Genomic DNA, 25,614 nt, shown 5'->3' with positions numbered 1-25,614 from the left:
AAAGGCACAGGTAAGTGGCAGAGTTTCTCAAGACAGTTTTCCTTACCAGGGGGAGAAAATGCAGGGAAACAAAGAGGAATTTCCTCCTGCTCGTATCCTTGGCTTCACATGCTGTGCTGCTGAACAAAGTGTCACTCTGCTTTCCCAGGAAAGCTTCAATGGAAGTTCTGTGCTATCAGAAGAGTGGGCTGGTGGTTTCACTGGTCTTGACTGGTGCCCACATAACTGCCCTCCAATGATGTCTGCTGTAGCACGTCTTTGTACTGAGCAGCCAGGCAGTGCAGTGATGTTAGAACATAAAGCATCCTCTTGAACCTGCATCTTCCTTTCCCCACATTTCCATAAATTGTTTGTTCAGGACACAGTGGTTTCCTCATTTCAGGAGTCAGTTAGGACACATATCTCTCAGTTATTGCATGCCACCTGCGTGGCCTTGCTGAGCATTTGCTTTGTTTCGTTTCCTCTGAGAGCTGCTGTCATGGAGCCGTTGCTTAATTCTCCCTGTGGTGATAAACAGAGGTTGCCTACAAGAAAGGCTTTCATTTTAGTGGTTCCTTTTCTACCAGCCTCTTTGTGAAACTCTGCTTCAGCTGGGTATTTTCTATTTCATTCCATTTTTAACATCTAGGAGCAGGTAGAACAGGCAAAGTTGTTATCTGTAGGGTAGGCAGAGGCAGCTTTTAACCCTCCATGCTATGAGGAACCCCAAACTGTGGAAAGGTAACTCCCAAGCCCTTTTTCTTTGCTGATATTCTGGAAACTGAAAGTGTATATTTTTCATTAAAAACAAAGGAAATACAAAAGTTGATAAAAAGCTTAAGAGTTTTGTTTAAAGCTTGTTTCACAGGTTTAGTGCTCAGCGGAGGCTAAGGAAAACCTCCTGTTTGTTTTACTGTAAATTCATTTCAGATTGACCGTTTTCACATAAAAATGTATGAGCTGGCTTCTCAAATAAGATAGCCCATGGCATCCTAGGAGCAGCATTGCTTAAGACATAGATGACATACATTCTGAATCGCTGTGACCTCTCCAGGCCAACAGCCTGCAACCCAGTGATCTGCAGTGCTTGACTTCCTGCGCTGCTCGTGTGCACCATGGAATCCTGCCACAAAAGGGTCTGTTTAATTAAAGAGGAGGCACAGGGCGTTCTTTCTCTGCTTCCACTTCATCAAGAGGAAAAATGCCTCCACTTGCAATTTTTCCCCCTCTTGCCCTTAAGTCTCTGCTTAGACTCACAGTGCCTAAAATCACTACAATCACCCAAAATACCATCCCTCTTTGGGAGACAAAGTGTGGGGGCAGCTGTTTTCTGAACGCAGTGAATGCATTACAGATTTAAAATGTGTCACACGAGTCACTGTAACTCAGAATAACTCAGAAGATGAAATAGGAACAAGACAAGCCCAAGCTGCTGTGCTCAGAAGCAGGAAGGCAGCCTCCTCCAGCAGCCCTGGCCCCAGACCCTCCTGCCGCCCCAATTCTCTGCCCGCACCAACTCGTGTTGCTGCACGCTCACCGCACCGCACGCCCCCAAGGCGCACCCGAAGGCCTCCCGACCGCCCGATCCCCCGGCCCGGAGCTACAACCCCCCGCACACCAGCTGGCCCGGCCCAAAGGACCGCGTACAGCAGGAAGACGGACAGGCTGCGTGAGGCACACGGTGCCATGCCAGCCGCCGCTGGCCGTGGGCGCCCTGCAGCCACCAGGTGCCAGCCAGCAGCTCACAGCCCCAGCGGCCTGTCTGCGGGATGGGGCACCCCGCCTCTCCGCGCAGCGCCTCACGCTAAAGGGCTTTTTCCTTACGCCCGCTCTACATCTCCCCTCTTTTACTTTGAAGCCGTTGCCCTTCGTGCAATCACACACACACGGCCCGGGCCGCTCCGTCTCCTCCCTCTGCACCGCGTTGTCCCTCACGGCTTCCGCAGGACCGCCGCGCGGCCCGGCCCCGCTCTGAGGTGACGGGCCGCCGCCGTTCCGGACGCCCCGCCGGTTCCCAGGGCAACGCGCCGTGCGGCAGCGGGGGCCATGGCGGACGGTCCGCCCGCGGCCGAGGAGCGGCGGTGGCACTGCGAGGTACTGCGGGCGCGGGAGGTGCCGGAGCTGCCGGTGACAGCCGTTGGTCCCTGTCGTTCTATGATTACTGTTCGCTTGGGATGTCAAATTTCACCGCTGCTTGCTGATGAGGAGCAAGTGTCTTGGAGTAGCAGCTGTATTCATTACAAACGAGTGGTGTCTAAAGGTTGGATCTGCAGCGGCTTCAGCTGCAGCTGCGGACTGCATGCAGGTTGGAGGTGCAGATGAGCAGCAATCATCTGTGCTTTTTTCAAAGTCCCGAGTCGTTCCGTGGTGACTCAGTACTGCGGGCTGCTTGGTGCAGCAGCTGCTGGCTGGGGCAATTCTGGCCAGTTCTGCCCGAATTTTGAAGCTTATGAGTAAAATGGACTTGAGATCTGTTGAGATCTTGAAATCTCTCCATGTTTCAGTTTACTGCCCCTTGTTAGTCCAGTAAGAGCTGAATAATGACTTATTTCTGTCCTCCCGGTTAAATCATTCTTGCCTTTTCCTCTGTTCTGAACCACAGACATATGTGGGGCAGTTCTATGTGAGCCATCGCCATGGAAAGGGCATTTGCTACTGTCCTGATGGCTCCCAACTCCGAGGAGCGTTCTATCTTGGCCACGTAGAAGGCTATGCGACCCAGGAATGGAAGGATGGCAGAACATTTCAGGTAACTGCTGTCCTACCATTTTGACTTCTGCTCCTTTCAAAGTCGGTGTAAGTACAGGAAAATGGAGTTTCTTTTCCCTTTCTTTTATGTTTCTCTCTCTCTCTCTTTTTTTTTTTTTTTTTTCCCAAACAGCTCTCTGTAGCTCTTAGTGGTTTTCTTGCTTAGAACAAAAGCTTCATGCTTTGGTCTGTGAATTAGGGCGCTCTTTTCAACTGTTCACCTTATGTTGTACTGAACTTTTGCGTAAGAAAATCTTGAAGGAGTGAATGTGGTGTCTTCTAAAATCTTACATTCCTTTGTTTTCTCACAAGGTGTTACTGAAAAGCCTCGAGTGGAGGAAAATAATCCTCCCATTGTACAGTCTTTTCAATGGGGAGTTGATCAATAATAGCAATTTATTTTTTCCTGAATATTGATGATGTATTACTAGTTATGGATTTGGGAGAGCTTTAATTTCAGTAGATAACATACAATCTGAAGAGGCAAATAGAGAAGCTTCAGATCATAGCCATACTTAGAGCTGTACTGTTGGCAGTGAGTTCTTTTCTCGTGTTTCTTTACAGTTAGACAGTTTGTCTAAATTTTTTTGGAGCCTTTTTACTCCAAATAGCTGTTCTGGTATTGTGGCAACTCAGGATGAGCCTGCCGTGAGCAATATGTATGATGCAGAGGCATGAGGCTGCTTCAGTTTGGTAATGCTCATGCCTTACTGTCACAACCTGATCAGATCAGGACTGTTGAGATTTTGAGATTCTTTTGGGTTAAATTAAAGGGAAGTCATAGACCCATAGAATGGCTTGGGTTGGAAGGGACCTCAAGGTCATCGAGTTCCAAACCCCAACTGCCGACAGGGTTACCAACCACTAAACCAGACAGTAGATCAGACTGCCAGGGCACCATCCATGGCCTTGGGCTCCTCCAGAATTGGGACACTCACAGCTCTCTGGGCAGCAGTTCTAGGACCTCACTATCCTCTCAGCGAAAATATTTAATATTTAATATAAATATTTAATATTTAATATAAATGATATTTAATGTAACTCTCCCCTCCTTTAGTGTAAAACCATTCCTCCTTGTTCTGTCACTATCGACCCATGTAATGAGTTAATTTCTCTTCTGTTCATAAGCTCCCCCTAAGAACTGGAAGGCTGCAGTGCGGTCTCCCCGCAGCCTGCTCTCCTCCAGGCTGAGCACCCCCAGCTCCTCAGCCTGTCTTTGCAGCAGAGGTGCTGCAGCCCTCTGAGTGTCCTCGTGGCCTCCTCTGGACCCGCTCCAGCAGCCCCACGTCTTTCCTGCGCCGGGGGCCCCAGGCCTGGACGCAGTACTGCAGATGGGGCCTCACGAGGGCAGAGCAGAGGGGGACAATCCCCTCCCTGCCCGCTGCCAGCCCTCTGTTGGTGCAGCCCAGGGTGCTGCTGGCCTCCCGGGCTGCGGGCGCACACTGCTGCTCGTGTGCAGCTCTGTGCCCACCAGGACCCCCACGTCCTTCTCTGCACGGCTGCTCTCAGGATCTTCCCCCAGTTTGTATAAATGCCTGGCATTGCCTCGACCCAAGTGCAGCGCCCTACACTCAGCCTTGTTGAACCTCATTAGGTTTACAGTATTCAAGCCTGCCCAGGTCCCTCTGGATGGCATCCCTTTCTGCTGTTGTATCAGTTGTACCACTCACCTTGGTGTTGTCGGCAAACTGCTGAGGTGCACTTGATTCCAATGTCTGTCATTGATAAAGATCTGCATTCATAGTTTGCATACAAGGTAGGAATGGGGGAATTCAACTTTTGCACTTGCATGCAAGTGTAGCATTGACCCTTTTCTCCATTTGAGTCAGAGGTCACAGAAGCTCTGTCCCTTATGTTAGTCATGTAGATGTCTCTTGAAACAGGAGAATTAGCTCAGGTCTGCGTCGGGTAGAGCCATACACACCCTCTGATGTACTCTGCACGCTCTTCAGCAAGCACTTCTGGTTTCATATTCCAGCTGCCAGCTGAGAACACTATTTCTGTTCGTTTTTCTCTGGTAAGCAGTGCCCCAGTGATGGAGGCATTGAAACAGTTCTTGGAGATTTTCCATCAGACCTTACACTTGCCTGCCATAGTGTCACAGCCAAACTGAGGTACCGTTGTAGGAAGATTAAAACTCCTCTAGTGTTTTGTGACCAAGTCTATTCTGTTGGCGTCTCCTACCATGTTTGTTAGTTACCATTGTAAGAAAATAAACTGCTATCAATTCTATCTTCCATGTCAGTGCAGATGTGTATCAGAGGTGCTTGGTTTCTGTTTGGAAAATCTAAATGAAAATCTATCCTGGCCTGGCTAATGAATCCCCATTTACTCATTGAATAAATTAAAAGAAAATCTTGGCTGGGCACAAAGTGGTCAGGGAGTTTAATCTAAACATTGTATCTCACTGTTAGGGCCTTCCATTGCTTGTGAGCTTGAAGACTAGTTTGCCACTGAATGTGCCCAAGTGAATGTGGGGGCTTTGAAGTTCAGAATGGCTTCAGCTATTATTGCTGTGTCAACAGGAGCTGGTCCAGCAGAGTCAGAACTAGCCAGATCAGTTGTATAACAGACTGTTGTGTGATGTGTTTGATCTCTGATACTAATGAGCTCACTTGTTTCCTAAGGGACTGTACAAATCTGACGAGCGATTTGGACCAGGGATTGAGAGCTATCCAGATGGCTGTCAGGACGTTGGCTTGTGGCTTGGAAATCATCTCATTAAACTGTGTACTGAAGTACCCGGTTCTTTTTCTGTCTTGGATTATCCAGAGCATTGCAGATATTTTGATGACAGTTCTCCAAAGAAGTATATTTCTGTCAAGGAAGATCCTTTCCTCCGTAGCTACAAACATCTTCCTTTTGATGACGAGGATATTTTCCCTGAAGGAGTCCTTGCATATTCTTGTAACATGGATCATCTTACCTTGACTCACTCTTTCCTGGAAGACTGTGATGCTCATTACTTCGAGAACACCAAAGAGCTGCCTGAAGAAGACCTCTGGCCTGTTGCAAATGGAACTCCTTTGCTAGTTAGGATACAAATGCATGCTTATAAGCACAGGTAATGCTTGATGATTTGTTTATGGTATGTGGACTGTTAGCATTTTTTATCTACAAATATTCATTATTTTCAAATTTACATTGCATGAATGCAGTGCACCAGATGTTTTTTATGGCCTTGAGATTACAAGTTGAATTTTTAAACAAAACCAACAAATAATATATTCATCTCCTAGCTCACAAATTAAATTAAATGTCATTCATTAAGTTAAGCCTTGATTTTCTTCTGGCTACATCTATAAAATTGGTCTGATTAATTTTTTGCTTGTGAAATTACTGGAAGTCCAGTTTTGATAGCAACAGGGAGGCAAAGGCTGTAGAGACCTGCGAGGAATGACCACGTCTCTTTTGAGAGCAGTATTTTCTGCAAAGATGTAAATATGAAGGAGAACAGTGTCAGCTTTTCAAAAGAACTGGGAATCTGGCCACTGATACCTTTTGGAGGGCATCCTGACTCTTGTTCTCCTCAAGGCAATATAAAATATGCTGCAGCTAGGCTAACAGCTAACTTGGTGCTGTACATGGGAGTACTGCACGGACAGGCAGAGTATCTGCTGTTTGCTTTGTTGATGGAAACACAGGCTGCATAAGCATATTTCATAGTTATAGTTACTGCAAGTGATGGAAATTTAATTGTAAACTGATGTCAAGAGTGTGTGTAACTAATTGGTTCATTGAAATAATTGGAAGTTAGATTTTGTTTCCTTCTTTTAGTAGATGTTTGATGGCTGGATATTTGAACTGCTCTTCATTACAGTCTACATGCTGCTGCCAGCATCCTGTACTCTGGTTTGCCTTCAGCAGATTTATGCTATTTGAAATGGATCTTACAATGATCGCTGGTCTGATTTGTCCACCCTTCTTACCATCACATTTTGAACTGCCCTTGTGGTCAGGGAATACCTGCGTGCTTCAATGTGCAGTGGTTTTTTCACTCTTTTTTCTAGGCACTGTCAAGCAGAGTTCTCTTCAGATATGAAGCTCATTCTCAGAGGAGTCCGCAGTAATTGTGGACATCCAGGCCCCAGGGAACTTGCCTCAAAGCAGTTAATTGAGGAGGCAGCAAGAGGAGATTTTGATGGAGTCTGTGCAGTTCTGAGGAATGGATTGGCTCATCCAGATGTGGCTGATAAACAGGGATACACTGCACTTGCTGCTGCTGCTGTAAGACCCTAAGCATGGTGCTACTGCACGGTAACATTCCTGCTATAGTAGGCTGAATAACATGTTGGTCTTGTTTTGTTACAGAATATGAAAGCAATGCTCAGTAAACAAGAAAACAGAAAAGAGGGTGGCATGAGTAGTGCCTGTAGTGATTGGTATCATGCCAAACCCCACTGTGAATAAATAATCTAAAGGAAGTCCTTCATTAAGTATTAGAGATGGCTTCAAACGCCAGGTTTGATTTCAGGTTATAGCTGTGCATTGGACCTACATTCTTGGTTAGAACTGTGCCCTTATTTCTTCTCCTGGCTGAACTCAGAGTCAGGTGGATTTGTTTTGTTTTTGCTGAGAAGCGATAGTGGCTAGAATCCGTGCATGCACAACTTCAATTCCTGTAGGAAGGGCATGAAATCCACCCCTAATATTTTAATTTGTGCCCTTTTCAGTTACTGGAATACTTGGCAATCACTACAGATTGCTAGCAAAGTCAAGATAATAATTGAGAACACTGTTTTTCTGTAGACGTCTTGGTCTCCTTCTGTACATAAATCCTCCCTCATTCTCAGAAAGAAGGAAGAAATAAGGGCAAGTGTATACTTGAGGACAGAATTTAGCTGAAAGATGCATAGTTTGAACCCTGTAAGACATGGTTCTATATTGTATATGTTATTTTGTGGGAAACATACATTTGAATTAGCTGAACAGTGTAAAGCACTATTTAAAAACTATTGTCAATTCTTTCAATGTCTAAAGCTAGAATTGTGCAAGTATGGATTTTTCCCTTCTACAGGTTCATTCCCACTGTGATATTGTGAATCTACTTCTTGATAGTGGAGCTGATGTGAATAAGTGTAGCGATGAGGGATTATCTGCTCTCTCCATGTGCTTTATTCTCTATTATCCAGAAGAATCTTTTAAGGATAACATTGCTGAGAGCAGCTTGCACTGTTACCAGGTTTGTTTCTGTCTAATTTGACAAAACATAATGTATTATATCTTCAGGCTGTAAGCTTGCTCTTTCAAGTTCTGTGTAGGAAAAATGATTTTTTTTTGCATTTTGCACTCTAATGATGCATAGTAATCCTTCCTGTCACTACTGACTCTGAAGTTAAAAGGCTTGGCTTAGTAACAAGCTTTCTCTGCAAGCAAAATAAGGCATTGTATCCATAACAGATATGTGAGGCCATGTTTGCTTGGTGTTACAGACAGTGAAGATGCAGCGAGCTAATTAGTGGGAATTACAAAAATGTAATTAGAACAATAGGAGACAGGTGGGTCGCCTGGTACTACGGAGTCATGCTGGCATCATTAAGGTGGCAAGCAAAAAGCTTGTCACAAGTCTGATTGCTATGGGGTGGATCACAAAAGGAAAACTCCAATCCGTCTGCTGCAAAGAAAAACACCTGCTCTGAATCTTCTCATCTGGGAGTATTGCATTTTGTAACAGTGCAAACCTGGAAATAAAAGCGAAAATGAAAACAGGGATGTCTGGAATCACCAGCTAGGATGAGAAAATGGATAAGAAGGGGGACTAGGCAAGTAGGAACTGCATGGTGTTGGAAGTATTTCAGTGGAAGCTGAAAATGGAAGAGTAGTGCTGAGATGTTCAAAATAAACTAGAGAGGTACTGGCCCATGTCCTGTGGAAGCTTCTGTGGAAATCAGCACCTACCTGTGGCATTCTGTGATGGACAAGGGAAGAGACACTGATACCATCTATCTGGACAAAGAAAGGCCTTTGACATGGTCCCTCACAACATCCTTCTCTCCAGATTGGGAAGATCTGGATTTGGTGTGTGGGCTGTTCAATGGATGAGGAATGTTTGTGAGGTTGTACTCAGAGAGTGGTGGTCTCTGCTCAGTATCTGGATGGAGATTGGTGACAAGTGGTGTCCCTCAGGGCTCAGTACCAGGACTGGTGCTCTTTAACATCTTCGTCGATGGCGTTGACAGTGCGACCTTCAAAGGCCCCTTCAGACTCAAATGATTCTGTGATTCCATGATCTCTGGATGTTCTGAAGTCCCTGTTCCAGTTACAAGAGGATGTCTGAGTGGTAGTTCACTGCTGAAGTCGCAATATTTTTATGGGAAAGGAAGAAGGAGAGTGAGAGATGAATATACAACAGGTGCTCAAAGCTTCACAGAAAAATAAATGTGAAACTGTTACCTCTCATTTTAGAGATAATACCAAGTAATTTGGGATAGAGAGAGGATCTTTCTGTGTTTATTTGTGCCTGTCACTGTCTCTTGAGATTCAGCAAGAAAAATGCACGTTGCTTTCCCTTTTTTTTCTGTGTTGAATCATATGGTGGTATGGGTTGGAAGGGATCTTAAAAGTCATCTAGTTTTAAACTAAGCCAGGTGGTGGATGCTGGAGGAATTTATCTTTCTGTATGTACTTGAGTCACCAAGAAAGTCAGGCAAGAAGAATACTGTGTTTGAGTATTATTCTTAGTTTTTAATATTAACTAGAAATTACTTCTAAAAGATCTCTCGACCGTATTCTGTTTTAACTCTATGCTGCCCAGCTTTTATTTTATTTTTGTAACCTCTTTCTTTTCTCTTTTTTCTTTTTTTAATCTTTGAAAGTGGAACAAACGATCAGAACCCTCAGAAGCAGTCAGTGTGGCTGGGAGCGTAACCTCAGAGTAAGTCTTGCACTTACTGTGTAAGCAGACAAATTCTCGTAAACCTTTTTGTACAGAGTAGTAATAGTATTTCACAGAAGGGTGCATCCATTGCAGGGAAAGCTATTTTTTTGTATGTATAAATGGGTAAATGCTGTTTTCATGCTGTAGAAGGCACTCACTGTTTATACACTGATAGTTCAGGCTGGCAGCGGGAGAGACTGCAGTTGAAAAGTGTTGCTGAAGCAAAGATCTTCATGCTTGGGGGACACAAGGTTTCTAGTTAGCTTGACTTGAAGAGCTGCTAAGTATGCAATGACACGTGCAATGTAGTGCAGATGTGAGGAAGGAAAATAATTCACTCAAAGTCTTGACTCCATATGAACTTAATGGTTATTTTATGCAAGTGTCTGTTCATTTGTATTGACTGAAATGTGGCACAACTATTTTTGCTATGTGTATCCTGGAAAAGGCCACATTCTCCCTTCTGTTTTGCTGGCAATCACCAAACATAATGACATTTTTGTGTTGTGTTTTATGTTGCCATAGATAATTCTGCTGTCTTAAAAATCCCAAATTGAAACTTTCTGATTGACATTGGCCGTGACTCCTTCCTTTTGTGGCACGTCTTTCCATGAGTCTTGTCTGAAATATTGTGTATATTACCTGATGTTGATTAGTATATAAAGATCCATTGAATTGAGCAAAGCTTATTTAATACCATGCCTGAAAAGATGAGTCTTTGCTGAGAATGATTTGCAGTAGAGTTTCTGGGTGACTCCCAAGTTTGCCTTTAAAAAAAAAAAAAAAGTGTTTGTGATGGTGTCAGGCTTTTTTGTGGGATGTATAGATAGCTGTATGTCAAGGAAATACTAGTTCTAGTCTAGCCTAACTACTTACCAGTCTTTGATCAAGGGAAACATTACAGCCTTGATTCCTTAGGGAAATGAGTGAGGTGTGAGTGAGGAAAGAACCCTCCAGGAAGCAGGAAATCTGCTTCTGTGATTTAAAAAAACTCCAGTCACAAGTGAGGACCTGATGGAGGTGCAGAGAATCTTGCCTAGTTTTGCCTGTCTGTTCCCACGCAAGACTTCTCATGATCACAGGGGCTGCTTTAGCAAACTGCTCCTTTAGCTCAGAGGGCTGAGGTACACCTCTTCAGGTCATAACATTGGGTGTTGGTGTAGGGTAGTTGTGATGCCACGTCCTGCCTCTGCAATGTGGCAGCTTTCATTTCTATTACCTGTGGTTCATCTTAGTGTAGTAGTTATTCTGGTGTTTTTTTTTTTATGTCAACTTTAGGCAACAGAAGAGATGGGAAACAATCCAACTGCTGCTTCGGCGAGGTGCAGATCCCAACGTCTCCTGGGTCCCATCACACCTTCTCTTCTTTGCTGTTAAAGCTGCTGATGCAAAGGCAGTGAAACTCCTCTTAGAAAAGGGAGCCAGGACTGATGTGCGGCTTCCATCCAAGGTTTTACTGGATTGTAATTCACAGTGTGTGTGACTGTCAGTGAGACACAGCATGGGTGAAGAGTGAGCTTGGACTGTTCTTCAACTGTTTGAACAGATTGTTCTTCAAACAAAAAATTGTTTGAGTCCTGCTTGTGACGCACTGGCACAGGTTGCCCAAGGAGGCTGTGGATGCCCCATCCCTGCAGGCATTCAAGGCCAGGCTGGATGTGGCTCTGGGCAGCCTGGGCTGCTGGTTGGCGACCTGCACACAGCAGGGGATTGGCACTGGGTGAGCACTGTGCTCCTTTGCAACCCAGGCCATTCTAGGATTCTATGATAAACAGGAGTCTTAATGCTGTGTTTGTGTTTTCAGTTCCAGGGTTTATCTCCTCTTCACATAGCTGCCTCTATTCCTGGGGAGGAAGGAGTCCAGATAACAGAGTACCTCCTGAGTTCTGCCCTAGATCTTGATGCAAGGGCAGAAGATGGAAATGAGGTATATGGTCCAGATGAGGTCAGTTTCTCTCTCATCTCATCTCCTTTCACCTGTTCAAGTTCAGACTGCAGAGGACATAAGCAGGGAACTGAGCCTCCTTCCTCCTTGCAGAGAAGTCTTTGCATTTTACTGGACTAGCTTTTAAAAAACAAGAAAATGTCATGTGAAGTTGATAATATTGATTTGCATTTGTTACTAGAGATATTACTTTAAATTCTGTGATTATGTGATTTTTATTATAAGAACAGTTGAAAGATTGGAAGGGATCTCTGAAGACTGTGTAGTTCAGTACCCCTGCTCAAAGTTGCAGCAGGTTGCTCAGTATCTAGACCTGTTGTTTTTTCAGTATTTCCAAGGACAACTTCTGTGGACAGTCTGTTCAGTGGCAACATTCTTTGTGATGCAGCCCAGGGTGCTGCTGACCTATACTGCAGGGGTGTGTGTATGCTCAAGTTCAACTTGTTGTCCACCAGGACTTCCAGGTCCTGCTCTAGAAGGTTTTATTTCCATCTGTTCAGCCTCCATGGTGTACTGGTTCCCTCTGCCCAGTTCTCCAGACTGTCCAATTCCCTCAGAACAGCAGCAGCACTGCCTGCTGTATCAGCCACTCTGCAGTTTTATATCATCTTGCAGATCGTGCACGCTGTCCCAGCATTGAGGTCATTAGGGCTTTATTATAGTATCTACCCTACGGGTATCTCTATGGTATCTGCCCTGGGGCACAGCACTGCTGGATGTCATGCTGCTGATCACAAACCAGCTCTCTGTCTGAGGCAGTACTGAATGCCTTGCTAAAGTCAAGGTAAAGAACAGTGAGTGTTTTCTTATCTTTCACTGAGCTGCTCATCTCATTGTAGAAGGATGTATTTGTCAGGTGTGATCTCCCCATTGCAAAGCTATTTTGACTGCTCCCCATAAGGAATATGTTTGGAGATAGTCTTTCAGATTTTTCCCTCAGCTTCCCATATGCTGAGGTGAGGCTGTCCAGCCTGGAGATCCCTTCAGCCTTGCCCATAAGATAAAAGTGGTGTTTACTTTTTGTAAGTCCTCAGTAATGTCTCCTCAGAGGTAAGCAGGGTCTTGTAAGGGCATTGTCCAGCTCCTTAGCATACCATCAGGTCTCATTCACTTAAAAAGGAGTCAGCTTGTGTAAATAGTTTGATAACATTTATTTGGCTGTGACAAGGACTAAGATGAATGTCTGTAGCACAGGGAGATTTAGATGGCTTTTTCAGTTTGTATTTCTATACTTTATCTGTAAGTAGAAATATTATTCAATTGCAGAATGCCCAGACGTTGTGCAGGTAAGATTGTTTTCTCATATATACATATACATACATGTATATACATATCATATATACCTATATCATCTATATTTATATGTTGGTCTGGTGAGCCTATAGGCATAGACCTGAATTGAATGACATTGGGATGAATTTGACTCAAGGAAGCCCCCTTGTGCCTAAGAGCTTGCTTCTTTTTTCCTGCATCCCACACGATATAATTTGGCCCAGTAAGTTATTCTGTCTCTAAAATTTTCTTTCCATGGACTCCTTCAGTGGTTTTACTGCACTCTTTAGAGTGCACTCCTAAAGCAGTCTGGCAGATGAAAACCGAATGAAGAAAGCAGAAAAAGGGGAGCAGTGGATTTTGTAGGGAATGTGTCTTATCTATATTTAAGATCCAGACCAATGAGTTACCAGACAGGCTTACTTTTGTTAACTTGTCTTTAAACTCTGTTACAAATAGGCAGATGATTTCACTTTGATTTCTCAGCCTCAAGACAAAGAATCCAGTTTGTCAGCTGATGTCTCTTGGCCACTGAAAAATGAAGCAGGACCACCACAAGAGTACTTTGCCTCCTATAACGGTCCTGTTCCAGAAGAAGGTGGGAGGAGTGCGCTGCATATTGCATGCCAAAGAGAGGGCAACACTGAGGTAAGAGCACAGCATCTGAGTAACCAACTTTGGCAGTGAAGACATTTCATCTCTGAGGTTGGTGATTGAGTTCCAGCAATAAATTCTTTTCCTACTGAACTATCAGTGTTGTACAGATCATAAATCTATTCATGTGTGAGGTGAAAAAGTTTACTCAACTGTGGAGTACCATTTGGCATGGGAAACTCCTGTACTCAAATTACCATTTGTTAGTTGGCCATAAACTTTTATCATCCACAGGGCCAATTTGAAGTTAGGCAGTCTTAGTTTTGGCATGTGCCTCTGCGAATTTGATTTTGTAAGATTCTTGTCATCGTTTTAGGATGCATGCACTTGGAGAGTGGTATATGAGAGAGGGGATGTGCTTCCTCGAAAGCAAACCTACATATTCCCCTGGTGGCAGGGTTAATGACTTTTGGGAATCTGGTTATGTTTGACACTACTGTGCTTGGGCTCTCACAGAATGGCCAGGGTTGGAAGGGACCTCAAGGATCATGAAGCTCCAATCTGAAGAAAACGGATATATAATTCTACTGTAACACCACAATTTGTGAAAGCTTTAAGTGTGTTTTTCACAGCTTGTTTAATTAATTACTCTATTATTATGATGCTGATCTGATATTAAAAAGTTGACTTCACTATGTTCTGTTTCTTCTTTTTTCCATGCCACCTACCTACAAAGCATGCCAGAGATGTTATCCGCCTCCTTTTGAAGCATAAGGCAAACCCAAACACGCTGTGGAGCGGCCATTCGCCACTTTCCTTAGCGATTGCCAGCGGCAATGACTTGGTGGGCATTTCAAAGTATCTTCAGTTTTTGATGTCTTCCTCGTTTCTGTAGGCCTTCTCTGATAGCCAGGCTACACAGAGCTTGCCAGTGTACATTTCTAGCAAGAATGTTTTTACTTTTCTTTTAAACCCATGGGTGTTTCGTGAGCTGAAATGACTAATGACTACAGAATGAGGTAGCCACAAATACTTGGGTAGAATTCAGAAGGACTTAATATTTTGATAAATGTGTTCATGTTTATGAATTCATGAGAATCATCTAATGTGCAATCTCCCTGCCCAGAGTGATTCAACCAAATATCAAAACACTTCTTTCTGGGTAGAAGACAAAAATGCAGTTATTGGTGATATGTGAAATATGGTGATAAGTGAAAAGATCAATGATCAGACTTCAAAGTGATTTTGGTGCTAATGAGACTAAGCATTCCACAAATGAGGTTTGTAGTTCACACAGTAGAATTCAGCAACTATCTTCCCAGAGCAAGGAATTGACTTTCCTCTGCCCATTCTGGGGCAGGTCCACAGCTGACACCGTGGTGCAACAGATGTACATCCAAACCAGGTAATGAAACAGATATGTGTGTTGACAGCATCCACGTCTCTAAGTTGGAGTGAGATGGATTTGAAAGGTTGACTGTACAGTGGGTCAGGAGTCGGCTGGATGGCCACAGTCAGAGATGTGGTCACAGCTCTATGTCCAGGTGGATGTGCAATCACAGAGCGGTTCAGGTTGGATGTGACCTCTGCAGGACATCTGCTCCAGCCTTCCTGCTCAAGCAGGGACACACAGAAGAGGATTCCCAGGACCACCTACAGATGTTTTATGAAGATCTCTGAGTGGGGAGACTCTACAATCCCTTTTGGCATCCTGTGCCAGTGCTCCAGCAGCTGCTCAGCCCAGAATTACTCCCTAATGTTCAGATGGAACCTCCTTTGTTACAATTCGTGCCTTGTATTGTGTGTTCTTGTATTGGCACTGGAATGAGCTTGGATTCAACCTCATTGTGCACACACTGATAATGTCTAAAAATGCATCGGTAAAAGACTTTGATATTATTGTCTGTAATGTCTATAGACATTATTATTTATAGATAAACATATTTAAATAATAATAATATTAATAATACAACATGATAATAATACTATAAATTATGTTTGCATGATAATATAGATATTACATATCTATTATTAGGTACACCTTGAGCTTCGTGTCTCCTGCAGGGGGGAGCCCAGAACTGGACTCTGTGGCCTTAGCAGTGCTGAGTGCACGTCCCAGCTCTGTGACAAATACTAGTGGATGTTCCAGGTGTACTCTAAAGCTCTAGGGCCTTGGCTGATGTGGCTAGGATCTCACTTTCCTGCTGTGGAACTGCCAAAAATGGTTACCTCAGCCACTAATTTGTAACGTTTACCTTTGCAGGCAGTGGTTGAACTCCTCAAACATGGGGCTGACCCAAATCTGCCACTAAGTGGAGCTGTGGAAAGTGCCCTCTGTGCAGCTGTCAGTACCGCATATGAACACCAGAGAACAACAGCACAGAGGATTGCTTTGGTGAGAAAATGTCTTTTTTTTTTAACTTCAGAAAAAGCAATGATATTTATCACGTGCATTTAATTCCCTTTCTCTTTAATGGGTAATAAGCAGTTAATATATATGAAGAACAGTTCATATACATGTATTCCTAACACTGCCTGTTCCTGTCCTGTGGAGCAGGGTATCTGTGTGGTCATTTGTTTTTGTGTTTGAAGAGGATGACAACCTTTTGGTTTAGAAAAGAAAAAAATGTCATTAAAGGCAAATAGGATTACTGTAGAACCCACAGCTCTGCAAGATCTGTTTCCTTGTTTGTAAACACACCATTCACATGGAGAGAGGTGTGTTGTGCTACTGTGGATAGGGGAATCCCACTCACTTTCTCTCTCACTTTCTCTCTACGTTAAGGTCAATGGCAGTGTTTGTGTGTATGAAAGTTGGAACTTTTCTTCTCACCCCAGGAAGTACAGAGCTGATCTCATTCAGAATGCGGGATTTTGAGATATCCAGAACCAAATAGCAACTGCCTGCAAGAAGGCTTTACTTAGAAAACATGTTTAGATCATCAACTGATGAACAGCTTTAATGGAGCAGAAGAAATGTGTGGTTTGATGCACAAAGCAATCTCACAAATAGATGTTAAGCTCTGATAATCAGTCCTGTCTCTTTAGAGCATGAAGGAGATTTTTTTGGGAGCTTTTGTTTTTGCTGGGACGTGCAACGGTTTCTTGTCTTCAGGTTGATAAGCTGCTTGAAGCTGGCGCAGATATCCTTGCACCAGTGACTCTTCAGGAGGGAAAGAGAAAAGCTGTGGGAACTGCTGTTGACTTTGCCTATTATAAATATTATCAGGTATGACTTACATTTCTGTCTTGAAAAATGCAGTGTTCTTTGTATCTGTTCAGATATGTGTTCTGCTTCATCCTCACAGTTTGTCTAGGGCAGCCTTCGAAAATGCTCAATGGAAATTTGCTTTCTCCTTTCATTGCTTCTGAACTATTCACCATTTCAAGTCTGAATGTCTCTTAAGCATTTTGCCTGTGCAGATAATTGTTACAACAACACTCCATTCGGAACTGAATTGGAGAAAGTTAAATGTAATCATACATTGAGAAACTAAACACAAATGTCACATCTGTTTCTGTGAGGCTACAATGAAATCAGGAGAAGGTATTGTGATGTACTATATATATGATTATTATATATAACATGGTATTATACATATAAATAATAATAATATATAGTACATATTTATGATAATAACTTGAAGTGTATTACAAGTTATGAAAATGCCTTATCAATCAAACCTTAAAATAATGAATTTAAAAAATAAGGGAATTAAATAAAACATATGTTAAGATACATATGTATGCATATGTATGTTGTATATTATCTATAACATATTCTAAGTATATTTGCTAAACAAAATGAGTTTATTTGTTTACTACATACATGAAATAGAGTGAAACTCAGTAATTCATTAGTTCCTTTCAAAAGGGATCTTACTGTAGTAAAAGCTTGTACTTACTAATCTTGCAGTGAACATTTCTGCCGGATTCTTTTTATCCTGGCCTACCTGATTCAGAAAACAAGCTTTGAAAAAGTCAAGGATTCTTTGATGGTTCCAATTGGAAGCAATTCTGCCTTTATTCATATACATATATATAGCTTTTTTAGGGAGAAGCATAACAGTGGGCAAGCAGCACCCTCTGGATGTCTTTCCATTTCCAGGAAGCTTCTCAGCACTTTCACAGGTGCTGGGAGAGGAGCTCTGCAAGATGAGGGCAGCTTCCACCTTATTGAAACGTTTGAAAACTGTTTTAGTTGACTCACTGAGTACTCGCCAAACTGATAAGCACAACAACCACAACTTCAGACCTGGGCATGTCCCGTGCCCCTCATCACAGGTGAAGCTCCTAGCCAGGATCTATTAGGGACAGTGCTGTGCTTTTGGAATGGCTTGGTTTAGCTTTCAGAAAAATGTGTTAGATTTAATGCTGCCATACGTCAGTGGATTAACTCACACTATGTTTCAGGACAGGAGAATTGCTAACACACCGTACCACATGCTGTCAGCATCTGAGCAGGAAGTTGTTCAAGCACGCCAGGCACTGCTAGAGCACATTACAGCAAAGCTCCGTGAGCGCGTCATTCTGAAAGAGAAAGAGTGGGATCAAGAAGAGCTGAGAAGGTCCAAGAAATGTTAGTTAAGGCTTTAAGAGTATTTCGAGATGAAGGGTAGCATCAACAGGTGTGAAGAGGAATTTACTGTTATAGTTCCGGTTTTGCTGCCTGAAAAAGGAACTCGGTAAAAACTGTGCTGACATATTTGGTAAGGAGAATGTTTGGGGTTCCTGCAAACACCAAAGGGAGCAAAAAAGGCACGGAGGAAGAAATTTCAGTATGAGCTTAGTGACTGTCTGTTGCTACCTGGTAGATTCCTACAGAAGATCTATTACCATTTATTAATGAGTGGTTGAGGGAGCTTGCTTTCCTAGCATCTCTTTTGTGCTAATGCTCTAATTAATGTGTTAATTAGTGACAATGTATATATACAAGTTAAGATGATCTAAATGGTCTTCCTCAGTAGTTCTCAAATGCTTCCTGAGGCTTATAAGCTCCTGATACCAGTCTTTGAGGCAGATCTGTCACACATGAAAAGTGACATCTGAATATCAGATTGTTACCTTTGCAGTAACAAACTTTGCAGATAAGGCTCTACAGGGAGATCGGGACAGGCTGATTGCTGGGCTGAGGCCAGTGGGATGAAATTGAACAGGAGCAAGTGCCAAGTCCTGCACTTTGGCCACAACAACCCCATGCATCGCTACAGGCTTTGGGCAGAGTGGTTGGAAAGCTGCATGGAGGAAAAGGATCTGGGGCTGAACGTGAGACAGCAGTGTGCCCAGGCGTCCTCCGTACTCAGCGCTGGTGAGGCTGCGCCTTGAGTACTGTGTCCAATTTTGGGCCCCTCACTACAAGAAAGACGTTGAGGCCCTGGAGCACGTCCAGAGACAGGCAATGGAGCTGTGAGGGTTCTGGAGCACAGATCTATGGGCAATGGCTGAGAACTGGAATGGGTCAGTTTGAAGAAAAGGAGGCTTAGGGGAGACCTTATGGCTCTCTACAACTCCATGAAAGGAGGTTGTGGTGAGGCAGGGGTTGATCTCTTTTCCCATACAATGATAGGATTCAAAGGAAATAGGCTCAAGTTGTGCCAGGGTTGGTTTAAGTGGGATATCAAGAAGAATTTCTTCACATAAGGGATTATCAAGCATTGGAACAGGCTGCCTGAGGAAGTGGTGGAGTCGCTCTGCTTGGAGGTATTATTAACAGTGCAGTGATGTTCAGGACATGGTTAGTGATGGACTTAGTAGTTTAATTGGATGGTTGGAGTTGATGATCTTCAGGGTCTTTTCCAACTTTAATAATTCTATGATTCACTGACAAGAGATGCATTGTATTCAGTGTCTTCAAGATTTATACAGTGGACAGTTCACCAAGTAGTGTGTGATGCCCCAAATTTTTAACAGAGGTTGATTTTGTGACTAATGCTCTATTTCTGTAGTTGGAACGCTGATTTTGGTCTCCTCTCTGTCATGTTGTTGTAGTGGATTCAGCCATTCGTGTATGTGCTTCAAAGAAAAAAGAGAGGAACCATCATGAGGAACAGGGAAGGTAGGATAGAGATATGCATGCAAGTATTTACTGTTCTTAGTAAAAAATAACAAGGCCTGATATTTTCCAAGCACTGCCATTTTTGTCTTTCATAACTTTTCTTTCATCTATTCAGTCTTATCAGCTGCAGTTGCCTTTTTTCTCTGTCCTGATCACATCACTCCATCTTCAGACTCTACCACAAGAGTCGGCATAATATTCAGTCATCCTGTGGGAGCAGCATATCTGCATCTTTTAAACTGAGTCATCAGTACCATAGAGTACCCTGCAAATGCTGAGAAATACGCAGCCATGCTTTCCATTCTGATACAGGAATTTGAGAAGATGTTTTAAGACCATCAAGAAAAAACATATTTTGGTGTGTATTTGCAACTCCATTTTCAGTTGACATGAACACATGACATGCAAATTTTCAAATGGAATGTGTAGATTTTCAATCAGATATTCAACTGGAAGAAAAATCTGATCTCATCTCTTTACCAAATGTTATAAGCCCTCTCTTACCAGAGAGAAACCCCCCCCACTTCACAATCAGCCTTATTGATGTCATTGCTTTTTGGCAGTACATACTTTTATGAACAGCTGTTCTCAAGGGTACAAGAAGAGTAAAATGAGATTAAATATATCTGAGGACCAAGAGAGCTAAATGAGAACTGCAGCTACTGCCACTGAACCAGACTGACATTAGTTGCAGAAAAACAAGATCACATATCCCACTAGTTTTATGGCTTTGTAGCTTTCTCATTTTATGTTTTAATAAAGAAAATAAATTCTGTTGCCCATATACTTTAGATTGCATCTGGGGACTGCTCTGAAAGTACTGCCTCCCGTTTTATGTTTGCCCACAAGACCAGTAACGGATGTTGGTGGGATGGCAGCAGAGGCTGAATCTTCCCATCAATAAACTATTGTGTTTTTGCTGTGTGACAGATGGCAGCAGAGGGGCAGTGTGACAGAATGGTGCGTGACATGGGAGTGTGTATGGAGCAAACATGTGGAATTTAATTCCTCTGTGCAGAAAAAATGCCAGTGAGTGCCATTCATTGATGCATGTGAACACTGATGGAGACCAACCAGTGGATGTGAGCACAGCGAGGGGTGGGTGGTGCATTTCAGCAGTGGTGGCAGTGACAGTGGTCACCTCTGCCAGTGCAGCTTTATACAAGCACAGCATACAGGTTCTTGTTCATCACTGGTAAAAATGCAGAGCTAATGGTGGTGACTATGTTGAAAATTTGTGTTTTGTAGCTGATAATTTGTTCTATCAAACAGTGTTACTGTGCTCACTGTATCTGTTGTAGATTCCAGGGAAATAAATAGGAGGCATTACTTTTGGAGCAAACAACGTATTTTATATGTGGCCCCAGACAATTCCTCTTCACTTAGCGTGGCCCAGGCAAGCCAGCAGGTTGGACATGTGTCCAACGTGTCCAGCATCGGCATAAAAAGAACTAACAGAAAATCTGGAAGGTTGAAGCACACAAAGATTTTACAAAGTCAGCAATGACTTACTGGCAGAGGTGAAGTGTTAGTGCAACCTGCTTGCTGCTGTGCAGGGATAAAGCAGTGTTTCTAATAGAGACTGTATCACATAGCTGGAAAGCTGTAGCATATAAAATATATTCAGTATTGCCTGTGAAAGCTATGATGTATTCAGATGTATCTTAGCTTTTAAGAAAATTCTATCACAGGAATGAAAGGTTTTGCATGAACAGCCTTTGGCTTTATCTTACATCTAGTCCTGTCAGATTTCACAAGCACAGAACTGTTTGGCTTGGACAGGTCATGCTAAGGAGTTGTGTGCTGTAAAGAGTTCCTAAATTTTTAAAGAACCTCTAAGAGCAGAGCCCAGCTTGCAATTAGATCTAACAGTCTGCTTCCTAGTCCCACCAGCAGCCTCAGCCCAAGTACTCTTTGTTTTATATTTCAACTGCAGAATAGTTGTCAGGACTAAGGCTAGAAAGAACAATAATGTACTTCTGTTTGACAAGTACCTTTGTTCCAGGCTGCCCATCTTTAAGTACTGCTATCAGTGCGGACGTTCTGTTGGTGTCCAGCTGTCACCCTGCAAACGCTGTTATGAGGTCTTTACTTGCAGTGAGGCTTGCAGAAGGAAATCCTGGAATGAACGACACAGTCGTGAGTGCTCAGGATTGCTGGGTAGGTTCAATCACCATTGCTGTGTCAGCATGGTGGTTTGTGTATATGTAATAATAACCTGGGCATGCCTTCCTTTGAATGAACTGTTCAGATGCATTTTATGTAGAAATTTAAGTAAGAACATTCACTTGAATGTTTTGGAAAACCACCAGCTTTAAGACTATGCAAACCCACAACAGAAGCAGTAGAAGATTGGCACAGAATCACAGGGTGGTTGGTTGGAGGGGACCTGATGTGGCTTCAGGGAGGAGAGAACAGGTAGTCACCCTCCTCAATCCCTGTGAAGCTTGTGGAGCCAATTAATGCTGGAAAACCTCCAGATGTGTGGATTTCCAGTCAGCAAGGATTTAATGTAGGAAATCACACCTAACCAGACTGATAGGTTCTTACAGTGAGCTTGGGTGGATGAGAGGAAAACAGAGGAGGTTGTTTACATCACCTTTATTAAGGCTCTTGACACTGGCTTCTGTAGCAGTCTTCTCACAGACAAACTATTGAAGTTTGGGTTAGAAAAGCAGACAGCAAGGTGGACTGAAAACTGACAAAATGACTGGGCCTAGAGTGTAGTGACCAGCATCAAACAGTCTGGATGGAGCACTGTACCACTGGCACAGACTTGGGGCCAACAGTATTGAACATCTTTGTTAATGGCAGCAGTGACAGTGTGTGCCTTCAGCAACTGCGTGTGATTGGGAAGAGTGACTGCCAATGTAAATGGGTGCATTCCTAGTCAGGAGGAGCTGGACAGGCTAGTGGAACAGGAAGAGAGGGACTTCATGAAATTCAATGAAGGAAAGTCCTGCGTCTGGGGGGAACAACTCCATGAGCCAATAAGTGCAGGGGGGTGAACAGACGGAGAGCAGCTCTTCAGAAAAGGACCTTAGGGCCATTCTGGGGACAAGCAGCAAAGAAAACCAAGAACATACTGGGCTGTGTTGGGAAATGCATCACCAGCACATTGAGAGAGGAGAACCCCTGCTCAGCATGGCTGAAATCCTGTTGGGGTGAAGGTACCTGTGTTTTGAGCTCCTCTGTGCAAAGAAGATGGACTCAGTGCACTAAGTCCAGCAAAGGACCACTGGGGTGATTAATGGCTTGGAGTGTCTGTGCTGTGATGAGAGGCAGAGATGTGATATTCACCATCCTCAATATGAAGAAGATGTAGTGGAATCTCATCAATATGTAGAAATACCTGATAGGACTTAATGAATATGAAAAATTCTTCACTGTGACAAGACCAGAGGTGATGGAAACACAAGACACATGAAATGACATGTGAACACAAGAAAACACGTTTTTACTGTCAGGGTGGACAAGTGGTGATACAGGTTGTCTGGAGAGGTTGTCTCCATTCTGAGAGGGCATCAGACCCTGGCTTGGATGGAGCCCTGGGCAGCCAGCTCAAGTGGCCTCTTCTGATCTCAGTCATACTGTGCTTTATGATGAGAAAGAAATGAGATGTGATGGGAGTAGGAAGACGAGAAAGCATATAGATAGAACAGGGAACGGTTTGATTTAGGGTAGCAGTAGAGTGTGAAATGTTTGTTGTTCATAGTTTGTTACTTTCAGTCTTTTATCACCTTGGGAACACTTGAAATGGTGACTCTGATGCCACACACCAGAGCCGTTTATGTCTGAAGAACGAATTACTGTTATAAAATGTTCTGAAGGAGATACAGAAAAACAGTTGCAAAGCACACCACCCCAGTGTGGTAGGTGAATCCTGTACAGACCTGTACTAATCCATCCAACAGCAAACTGCATTTTCAAGGAGTAGAGGAGCAAGAACTCTCCAGTGAATTTGTTACTTTTCCCACCAAGAAAAGGAGCGTAAGATCCAGAAAATTATTTCAACGTTTTCCAACTTGCCCAATGATGTTTTGTTTGGAGCAGTTCTTGTAATTGTCCGAAACATTGTAACTGCAATCAAACAAAGCAAAACAAGCCTCTCCTACCTCACAGAGTAGTTACAATTCATTCTTAAAAAACAAAACCAAATAAATTAAATTTTACTACGTATATAATAACAATTTTTAAACATTGGAGCTGTATAAAGCGTTTTCCATCTGCCACGTTTCTGGTAAAGGCCTTCACTCAAATGCCCAACCAAACAGACCTCACTGCACACAGCTGTTTGGCACCTTTCTCATGATAATTTGTAGGTTTATGTAGAAGAGAATCATCCCCTTTAAGCACTGACGATGTAGTCCATCCTGTGTATCCTGAGGTGCCTTTATGCACTGTTCTAGTGGTGCCAAAGAGGAGGTGATGGCCTTACTAATGGCTGTGACCACTCTCAGTATGAAATTGAGAGAATGTCAATTAATGCTCATTTTGATGGGAAAATTACAGCTATATTTTTAAATGTGTTTGTCCCAGATCTGTGTTAAGTAACGGTGATAATTAAAACATACAAGCTTGCTTATGTGAGAGGACTGCTAACAAAAACACTTTTCAAACACTGTGTTCCTTTCTGGTTAATTTCAAGGTTAAAAGGTTTATTTATTTTTATTTTTGTTTTCTTTGTCTCTTTGTTTTGTTTCTTCTCTCCAAAATAAAAAGATGTGAAATTCCCTAACTTACATCAGTTTGAACCATTCAGTCTGTTGCTCCAAGAGCTTTCTGCTCTTGGACTTCTGCTTCCTTTTTCTGCTTCCTGTGCTCTTAACTATGGGATAATACAGTTAGCATTTCTTTTGCACCTTGTGAGGAAAACTCAATGTTTAACAAATGTCCTGAAGTAATTAACAGCATTAGCAGCAGGTCTAGCAGTTTCTAAGATGCTTACAAGAAGCAGCAAGTATCAGTTGCATGTGGTCAGTTTGCTGGGAAGTTTATAGGTACGTAAGTAGGTACAAATAGTGGATTGACAGCTGTCTGTTAACAATGCACTTGTACCAAAATAGGAATATTCTCAAATCTTATACCCAGTTTATGGTTAATTAAAAAGAAAACAACAAACCGAAGCTCACTTTATTTATTTATTTTCAGAGAAGAGTACAGGTCAGACGTTTCCATCTGCAAGCACAGCAGGTCACAAAGGACACAAAAAGAACATCATTTGCAAAAATGGACGAGAAGGTGGAGAAAAGAGAGGTAGAAGAAAGGATAAGGTTAGGAGTGGTGGAAGAGAGACTCACCAGAAGAATGGCTGACTTGTTTCAAGTACCACTTACTACTGTATGGCCATGTTTGAATGCCATTTTCTTTCTGCCTTGTACTCCACTTCTAATAAGATTAAAAGTGACAAAATCTGACAAGCTTTGAGGAAATAAAGAGAAAGCATCTTTCTGTGATGCCACACGAGCTCCATACCATCAGAACTGGTGTGTGTGGGATGTGGGTACATCCATGTTACGCTTCACAGAATCACAGAATGGCCAGGGTTGGAAGGGACCTCAAGGATCACGAAGCTCCAACCCCCTGCCACACGCAGGGCCACCAACCTCCACATTCCACAGCAGCCCAGGCTGCCCAGGGCCCCATCCAACCTGGCCTTGAACACCTCCAGGGATGGACGGGGCATCACAGCCTCTCTGGGCAGCTGTTCCAGCACCTCACCACTCTCTCTGTCAAGAACCTCCCCGTGACATCAACCTAAATCTTCCCTCCCTGAACTTAACACCATTTCCCCTTGTCCTGCTGTTATCTACCCTTTCAAAGAGTTGATTCCCCTCCTGTTTGCAGGCTCCCTTTAGGTACTGAAAGGCTGCAATGAGGTCACCCCGCAGCTTCTCTTCTCCATGCTGAACAAGCCCAGCTCCCTCAGCCTGTCTTCATAGGGGAGGTGCTGCAGCCCCCTGCTCATCTCTGTGGCTCCTCTGGACCCTCTCCAACAGCTCCCTGTCTTTCTTGTACTGGGGGCTCCAAATCTGGTCGCAGTGCTGCAGATGGGGCCTCACAAGAGCAGAGCAGAGGGGGACGATCACCTCCCTGTCCCTGCTGGCCACCCCTCTTCTGATGGAGCCCAGGATCCCATTTGCT

General features: G+C 43.4%; 1 protein-coding gene across 1 annotated transcript; it reads left to right on the top strand.

Moving 5' to 3' along the window:
• Positions 1-2,025: 2,025 nt before the first annotated feature.
• On the top strand, positions 2,026-24,785 carry LOC122184355 (ankyrin repeat and MYND domain-containing protein 1-like). The gene is made up of 16 exons (XM_042879261.1): positions 2,026-2,115; positions 2,582-2,728; positions 5,355-5,791; positions 6,738-6,954; positions 7,745-7,909; positions 9,543-9,601; positions 10,883-11,054; positions 11,409-11,549; positions 13,308-13,469; positions 14,152-14,259; positions 15,679-15,810; positions 16,531-16,644; positions 17,829-17,994; positions 19,404-19,470; positions 21,476-21,630; positions 24,622-24,785. The coding sequence occupies exons 1-16, from the start codon at positions 2,026-2,028 to the stop codon at positions 24,783-24,785; spliced, it is 2,496 nt and encodes an 831-aa protein (XP_042735195.1).
• The last annotated feature ends 829 nt before the right edge of the window (positions 24,786-25,614 follow it).

The sequence above is a fragment of the Lagopus leucura genome, unplaced genomic scaffold (assembly GCF_019238085.1).
Source record: "Lagopus leucura isolate 7727_CA_CO unplaced genomic scaffold, USGS_WTPT01 Super-Scaffold_100022, whole genome shotgun sequence".
In the NCBI taxonomy this organism is placed as follows: domain Eukaryota; kingdom Metazoa; phylum Chordata; class Aves; order Galliformes; family Phasianidae; genus Lagopus; species Lagopus leucura.
This window is presented reverse-complemented; position numbering and strand designations above follow the sequence as displayed.